Raw genomic sequence first — 8,685 nt, forward strand, 5'->3', positions numbered from 1 at the left:
AATATGAGACAGGGTTGGATGAAATATGGATATTAACTTGAATCCCATAGAATCTGTTGTATATTTTAATAACCAATATAAAAAATAATTTATGTTAGAATTATAAAACATGTGTTTTTGTTCAAAATTTATAATGGTATTAGTTTTCGAAGTTATTTATTTTTATTATTTTAGGTTATTTATATAGAGTAAACTTCCGTTTTGCTCCCTGTGGTTTGGTCACTTTAACGATTTTGCTCCAAACCTTTAAAAATAGTCATTTTACTCCCTGATGTTTCGATTTTTTTGCCAGTTTGCTCCCCGCCTCTAACTCCATCCAAATTGTTTGTTTTTCCATTTTGCTCTCTGCAGGGAGCAAACTGGCAACAAAACCAAAACATCAGGGAGTAAAATGGCTATTAATCGAAAACCTAAGGAGTGCTCCAACAGATATCCATAACCAGAGCTTTCCCAACTGTTGATGCATTAATTTGCGGATCAATATTGGGCTGCATGAAAACACCCAATATCGACTTTCAGCCAAAGACTAAGGATTTGCAACACAAAGGATTGGAGATCTGCACCAATTATCCTAATCGAGCCGAGCCGGCAACCAACCCGAGCTTGAGCTAAGATTTTTAGCTCGCTTTCAAATCCGAGCCGGCTTGGTTTATAATCAAGCCGAGCCTGAGCTTGGCTGGCTCGGCTCAGTTTATATTGTGGTAGTTTTAATGTTTTATTATTGCCATTCCTGCATGTTGGTTGGATCAATAGCTGAATTGGAAGAACCATAACCTTAAGGAGCAAGCATCTGTTTTTGCTTATGAGTAAATCAAGCAAGATTTAAACATATACTAAGATCATGTTTTCAATTAGATGATAATAATAAAAAAAAGTTACCATTAAGTCTGATGGAAGCTAAACTAAAAGCTATAAAAACCTAAATTGAACAGTACAAAAATAAGAAAACTAGGATTTAAAAAGTAGATTCATCATCATCTATGAGTAAATGATAGAATCGGAATGATTAAGCAAAAGTAGTGACTCGTTGTAGGAGGTCATCTGAAAGGCCGACCCATAAATCCCAAGACCGTTGATGCGTTCCGAGCAGGGTTCATAAACTTCTAGTTCACCATCAATTTCCAGCGGCTCCATCCGATCCACTATCGGTTGGCCATTCTTCCCAAATCCAATCACACGATCAACCTTAACGTCGTTAATACTGAATAGTTTTGTAAAGGAGGGTTTTGAAACACCATTTTTCAACATCATCCATACGTCACGAAGGTGATGAACACAATACTAATGTTTATGAATACAAATGGAAACAAACGAACATAAACAAGCGTTCATGCACAAAATATATTATACACTGACACTAAATATTTTATTTGTCGGAATTTTGAAGTTTCTAAATAAAATATAAAAACTAAAAACACTAATGAGCTATCGAACACAAACGAACACGTTACCGAACGTTCATGAACATAAATGAACGAACACGACCTCTGTTCATGTTCGTTCATTTAACTCAATGAACGAAATTTGTAGTTCGTGTTCGTTTGTTTAATAAACGAACAAACACAAATGAACTTCCCGCCGAAACAGTTCACGAACTGTTCGCCGGACGTTTGGTTCGTTTGCAGGCCCAATGATGGTTACCAATAATACAAGTTGAGGAAATCTTCTCATCAAATTATATAGACAATGAGTAACACAAACTCCCCCTTGAATACTAGAGGAAGAAATGTATGTACAATCTCATCAAATATTGTTGCAAAACCAATACAAACAAAATTAGAATCATAATTATATTGGTTAACACATGTAAACTAATACATACACTCTCATTGAGAACGATCGTCATATAGCGAAGAAACAATGTTGCCAGCTCGTTCATTCGATTCGATCAACATCGACACAACTTCTCTCATCGATGGCCGATCATAAGGCGACATACTTGTGCAAAGTATAGCAACTTTAAGTATCGAAATCATGTGGTTCACCACACGTTCGTCGTCCTCAACATCCAAACGAGCGTCAAGTATCCCATGATCCAACGAATGCTTTCGTATATAACTTCTTACCCATGTAACAAGATCACCCCCTTGTTCTAGCGGTTGCACCGGGGCTCTTCCTGTTACGAGTTCTAAAAGAACCACCCCGTAACTGTATATGTCACACTTTTCGGTCACCTTCATCGTATAAGCATATTCTGAAACAATGAACAAAAGTCATAAATCTACGCTAAATTCTCGATACAATGAATAAAAATGTTACGGCTGGCATATCGTGTATACCCGTACACGATAAGACACGACACGATAAGACACGACACGATAAGACACGATACACGAAATCCCATACACGAACACGACACGATAACTTATCGTGTCCTTTTTTTCAAACACGAACACGAACACGAACACGACATGATATACACGAAAATTACCTGTTAATACCTGTTAACACGACTGTTCGACTGTTATACATGAAAATTACCTGTTAATACCTGTTAACACGAATAAAAACACGAACACGACATACTATCTGAGAGTTACAGAGGGAGTTTAGGGTTTTTTTTTTTTTTTTAATTGAATGAGGAATGAAAATAGAAAGAAATTAAGGAACCCACACGCACATGGCTGCTGAGTTTTATTTAATTTAATTTATTATCATGTACTAACGGGTATTAACAGGTAAACAGGTATTTAACATGTTTATACACGAAAATTAACAGGTAATCTCGTGTCTACCTGTTTGGTACACGATACCTGTTAACTTCGTGTAGGTTCGTGTCGTGTATTCGTGTATTCGTGTAAAATTGCCAGCCCTAAAAAATGTGACGTGTGAGGTTACTTACCGGGGGCAATGTAGCCGTAAGATCCTGCAACGGCTGACATGGATTTCGACTGAGGCATGTCGATGACTTTAGCCAAACCGAAATCACCCACATGAGCCTCATCGTTCTCGTCAAGCAAGATATTGTTTGACTTGATATCGCGATGAATGATTCTCGGTTTGCAGTCATGGTGTAAATACATAAGACCTTGAGCAGCCCCAAGGGCGATTGTAAACCGTGTTGGCCAGTTCAAGCTGCACGACGAGCCGTTATGCAGCAACTCCCCCAAACTACCTCTTGCCATATATTCATACAGAAGCAGATTCGAATCCTGATAGTAGCAATACCCATAAAGCTTCACAATGTTTCGATGTCGGATCTTTCCTAACGTCAGGATTTCCGCTTGAAAACTGTTCTCAATGGTGTTTCCTTCTCGATTCGACGCAAACTTTTTGACAGCGATCGTCTGTCCCGACTGCATCACCGCCTTGTAGACCGTCCCAGCAGCCCCTCTTCCGATGACATAACTGTCGTGAAAGTTTCTCGTGGCGTCTACCAACTCCTGGAACTTAAAAGCGTCTTTCGGCGGGAAGTAAATGTCTGATGACACGGGTGATGATCCGTCTGTATCGTCCTCCACAGTAGTCTGGTTTCGTGCAGACCCTTTTTTCATAAAGTATAAGATGATCACGATCAGAACAAGCGAAACGCCGCCAACAACCGCAGCAATTATGGTGACGAGTTTGCCTCTGGAAGCTGATACATTGTTCGAAGAAGGTGGTGTCGGGTTAGAGTCCGAAGATCCGTCACAGGGAGGTAACGGGCCGCCACATAGCCCATTGTTACCGGTAAAGCTGGTGAGAGCCATGTTTTGAAATAACGGTACTGAAGGTATCGGGCCTGTGAGGTTGTTGTACGAAAAGTTACACGTCATCAAACTGGAAAGGTTTGCAAACGCCGAGGGGATTAGCCCGGTTAACTCGTTGTCGTTAAGGTATAGATTCTCGAGTAATATCAGATTACCGAGTTGCGACGGTATGCTGCCGGTTAGATTATTGTGGCTGAGGTTTAAAGCTATCTGCAAGCTTGTTAGCGACCCGAGCTCTGGCGGGATCTCGCCGGAAATAAAGTTTCCGCCCATTTGTAGCTCGGTCAGCCGCGAGAGGTTACCGAGGGCAGCCGGGATGCTGCCCGAGAGCTTGTTATCCGAAATTAATAAAAGTTCGAGTTGCGATAATGAACCGAGCTGATGAGGTATGTCGTATGAGAACGCGTTTCGGCTGAAATCAAGTCGTTGAAGCATCTTGCAATGGAGAATCTCCGGTGGAATCTTTCCGGTGATCAAATTCGAAGAAATGTTAAATGTTACCAAATGTGTGAGTCTCTTGATCTCGTTAGGTAATTCGGACGAGAAGTAGTTTCCGGAGAGATCAAGTCGTTGTAACTTCTTACAGTTCCCGATCTCGGGTGGAATCGGGCCACTAAACCGGTTTCCACCCAACTCGATCGCGGACAGATTCACTAATCTGCAGAGCGATGAAGGAAAGTTGCCGGTTATCTTGTTACCATTTAACCGAAGCTGCACCATTGATTTACATTTCACAATCCCATTCGGGATGTTCCCGTACAGATCATTCGATTCGAGATTCAGCAGCATCAGATTACCACCCCAACAAGCGTAAGGCGGGATCTTTCCGGTCAAATCATTGTCCGAAAAGTCAACGACCCATAACCGATTGTACAGCCCAAGCAATTGAGGAATGGTGCCGTTTAACGAATTGCTAAACAGCTGCAACTGATACATTTTGGGTAGATACTGAAAGCCCGATGGAATCGGGCCCGTGAGTGAGTTTATCGACAGATCAACCTTTGATAAGTTCTTCAAGTTACCGAGTTCACTCGGTATCACACCATGAAGCTGATTTTCAAACAGATAGAGCAATGTAAGCCCGCGTATACGAGTGATTTCAGTCGGGATTTCACCTGTCAAGAAATTTTCCGAAAAGTCAATCTCGGTTGCCAACGAAAGATTACCGATTTCTCTCGGGATTGTTCCGTTTAGCCCGTTTCGATACAAGTACAGCTTCTGCAAGAACTTAAGTTTCCCAATCTCTTTCGGGATTTCGCCAACAAGATTGTTTTGATACAGAGCAAGCGTTTCGAGACACGTACAGTTCGAAATCTCTTTCGGAATCATCCCGGAGAACTGATTACTCCAAAGAATCAAATCCGTCAGCTTCGTTAACAACCCGAATTCCTTCGGTATCTCCCCGTCAAAACTATTTTGCGCCACACCGAAATACACCAGATTTTCGCACCCGCCGATCTCTACAGGTATACTTCCCGTCATACCATTTTGCCCAGCCCGAAACGTAGTCAAATTCTTAAGCTTCCCAATCGAATGCGGGAGTGGCCCTTTGAGATTATTCGTGTACGCGACAAACTCAACCAACGAAGAGAGCTGACCGAAAGACTCCGGAATCGACCCGGAAAGCTTGTTGTTACATATGTTTAAATGACTCAAACGCGCGAGTTTTCCGATCTCGTCCGGTATGCTTCCGTCGAACTGATTACTGTTCAAGAAAAGCTTCTCTAAACTCGACAAATTCCCGATTTCTTTCGGGATGTTACCCGTAAACTTGTTGAATGAAAGATTGATATAAATTAAAGACGTTAAACCACCTATACTCGGGTTTAAAGTTCCCGAAAGATTCATCGAGTTCAAATCGAGAGAATAAACAGATGGGGTTTGATCATATGTGCAGTTAATACCAGTCCATCCACAAGGTGAGTCATCAGATGGATTCCAGTTATTCAAATAATTTAACTCATCTGTAATGTTTTTCTTTAACTGTAGAAGAAATAACCCATCTGAATTCAACCCTTTGCAGTTAAAAACCAACAAACCAGAAACTATAAACCTTATGATCCACACCAATAGCCCAGAAACATTTGACATTGTGGGTAAGTCAAATAGTCAAATAGTCAATTAGTCAATTAGTCAAACACCCTCATCAAAATCTTCAAGAACTGATATTGAATCTGCAGATTGATTAAAAGGGTATAAGAATCCAAAACCATAATCAAGAAAATCTGCCAAAGTTTTGTCCTTTTTAATCAAACAAATAAATCAAAAAAGATAAAATAAATCAAGAAAGATAGAATATAAAGATTCACAAAGCCCACAAAAAGTGGATTAATTTGTCATTTTTCATTGATCAAAACAAGTAAATAGTCCAAAAAACAAGATTTTTATATAAAAAAAAAGTTTAAAGATTTAGCAATCAAGAAAATAGTCCAAAACAAGATTTTATAACAAAAAAAATACAAAAAATACAAAGACACAAAAAGTGTATTAATTTGTCATTTTTCTTTGATCAAAACCAGTAAATAGTCCAAAAAACAAGATTTTTATATATAAAAAAAAGTTCAAAGATTTAGCAATCAAGAAAATAGTCCAAAACAAGATTTTATAATAAAAAAAATACAAAGACACAAAAAGTGTATTAATTTGTCATTTTTCTTTGATCAAAACAAGTAAATAGTCCAAAAAACAAGATTTTTATATATAAAAAAAAAGTTCAAAAAATACAAAGATTAGACAATCAAGAAGAAAGTAATCATCTTTGGTAACAAAACATTGAAACAAGAAAAGGGTATGAAGATCTACAAACCTTTAAGCAAAATCTTGAAAAATTCAGGTGATTCCTTGAGATGATCCAAGAAAAAAGTTGAAATCTTTATCCAAGAATGGAGGGATGTTGAAATCTAAAAAGCCCATATGAGAAAAAAGGAGAAAGATCCATGAAGCTTTAAGCTTTTTCTTGTTGGTAAAAGAAGCAGCCCTTTTGAAGCCGAAAAGAAATGAAATCAAATGCAATGAATCAAAAGGTTTATTGATTAGAGTGAGAAGGGGATTAAATATTAGTAAATTTGGGGGCACTGAAAGATTAACAAGGAAGCAAAACTACACACAACCACGTCTGCTAGCAGTTGGAATGATGATTTGTGAAGTTGTAAAATTTTGGGTTTTTTTTTTTTTTTTTAAATTTGAAGCTACAATGGCCGACCAAGCATGCAATGAATCAACTCTTTCTAAAAGGGAAAAGCTCCTCTTTCAAGTGCTTGAGAAAGGTGGGCAGAAAAAGGTTGCAAATGCTCTTTTCGACTAAACATATATGTATGTACATTTAATTGTTTTTTTTTTTGTGAAATATTAACATACAAAACAAGGCCCCTTTGGTAGGTATGATAAATTTTGTGGTGTTTTTTTCTTTTTAGGTATAAGTTTTATGTTATATAATATAATTGTGTCTTGTCATATAACAGTATAACTTAAGTGAAAGCTGTTTGACAACTTCTGAATAGTTAAGGGTTAAACTAATAAGAGGTCTGAACCATTAAGTGTTGAACCAGTAAGAGGTCTGAACCACTAAGAGCCAGTATAATGTTTAACCGTTTAAAGGCAAGTGTCTGACCAATTCAGATTAGAGGTCTTAACCATTCAGACTCAGTATAATGCTTAACCATTAAGAGGCAAATGTCAGAAGCATTCAGACATCAGCTCACGAAACAAACAGTCTGAACCATTAAGTGTTGAACTAGTAAAATGTCTGAACCATTAAAAGGTTCATTAAGAGGTAAACAAACAGCCCCTCCCCTGACACCTTTAAGTTATGTCATATCAAGTTTAATATTTATGTTAGCAATGGTGGAGCCACGTGTAAGGGTGGGGGCAAGTGCCCCTTTTAGAGAAACCAGTGTATATTGTAGGGTAGGCGAGGATTGCCTCGCTTTTAAACCCCCCATCACCCCCCCCCCCCTTTCTCCATCGGAAACAAATCATGGATTTGTTACTGGTTTGATATAAAAAGGATTGTAATAGTTAAGTTACAAGGAAAAATTATCATAAGCATATTGAGTAGGGTTTGTCAAATACTCACTCAATTAACTTATAATCCCAAAAAAACATTATCTAAGTCAGATAAAAATTTGAAGGAAATTTTCATAAAAGGAGTATTTTGAATAAAACAAGTCAAAGAGATTGGTTTATAGAAATAAAAAAGAGATAAAAATATAACCAACTTGCATAAAGGAAAATGCTTGGCAAATCAAGCATTAGTTTCTCTCTTCTTTTGTCAAAACAAAACCACAATCAACAATTTTGATTTCTTAGTGCTTAAACTTTGTTAAGATACCGTTAAGATACCATAAATGTATCTTAACAAAGTTTAAGTACTAAGAAAAGGATTTCCGACGGAAATCTTCTTTTTTTGGTAAGGCTAGATATCGGAAATCATAGTAAAACTTTGTTGAAATCATGATAAAAATTGTTGAAAATTATAGTAAAAACTATTGTATATCGTAATAAGCTTCTACAATAAAAAATGAAAAATAGTACACAATAAAAGCTTAGTTATAAAAGATGTAAATATGATTTTTGGAATTTTAGCGCCCTGTTTGGGTATGCGTATAATGTATATGTGTGTGGGTGATTGGGGGGGGGGGGGGGCAAAAGTGAAAGTGCACTAATTTTAACGTTATTTTACTAATTTCATAAAAATAATGTTAAAATCGAGAGACGTTTAATCATGCGTCATGTGGCGGCGTTGATAGTCGAAAGACAAGGGTTATGTGTCTTAGGTCCAAGACTTGATACAAAACTACTATCGAGCCAGAGGTCTCACCGGAAGCAGCATCTCTATTTCTACAGGGTATATGTAAGGCTGTCTGCATCTTATCGTTCTCAGACCCTACCTTGTCTTTGCTATTAAATTGAGAATCTTATATTTTGTGTTTTTGGTTTGAATAGGTATAACATTTAAATGTCTTGTAAATTAAAAGAGAAATATAACTTATAACTT

At 37.7% G+C, this 8,685-nt stretch overlaps 1 protein-coding gene across 1 annotated transcript; it reads right to left on the bottom strand.

Annotated features, from left to right (window-relative positions):
* Positions 1 to 1,653: 1,653 nt before the first annotated feature.
* On the bottom strand, positions 1,654 to 6,952 carry LOC110927364 (probable leucine-rich repeat receptor-like protein kinase At2g33170). The gene is made up of 3 exons (XM_022171042.2): positions 6,496 to 6,952; positions 2,843 to 5,863; positions 1,654 to 2,194 (listed from the first exon to the last, which is right to left on the bottom strand). The coding sequence occupies exons 2-3, from the start codon at positions 5,778 to 5,780 to the stop codon at positions 1,827 to 1,829; spliced, it is 3,306 nt and encodes a 1,101-aa protein (XP_022026734.1). The 5' UTR covers positions 5,781 to 5,863; positions 6,496 to 6,952; the 3' UTR covers positions 1,654 to 1,826.
* Positions 6,953 to 8,685: the final 1,733 nt, after the last annotated feature.

This window comes from Helianthus annuus, chromosome 2 (genome assembly GCF_002127325.2).
Source record: "Helianthus annuus cultivar XRQ/B chromosome 2, HanXRQr2.0-SUNRISE, whole genome shotgun sequence".
Lineage (NCBI taxonomy): Eukaryota > Viridiplantae > Streptophyta > Magnoliopsida > Asterales > Asteraceae > Helianthus > Helianthus annuus.

Coding starts and splice junctions, on each gene's coding strand:
- LOC110927364 (XM_022171042.2), bottom strand. CDS start 5,780: ATGTCAAATGTTTCTGGGCTATTGGTGTGGATCATAAGGTTTATAGTT. Junction 2,195..2,842: donor TTACGGCTACATTGCCCCCG/GTAAGTAACCTC, acceptor TCATTGTTTCAG/AATATGCTTATACGATGAAG.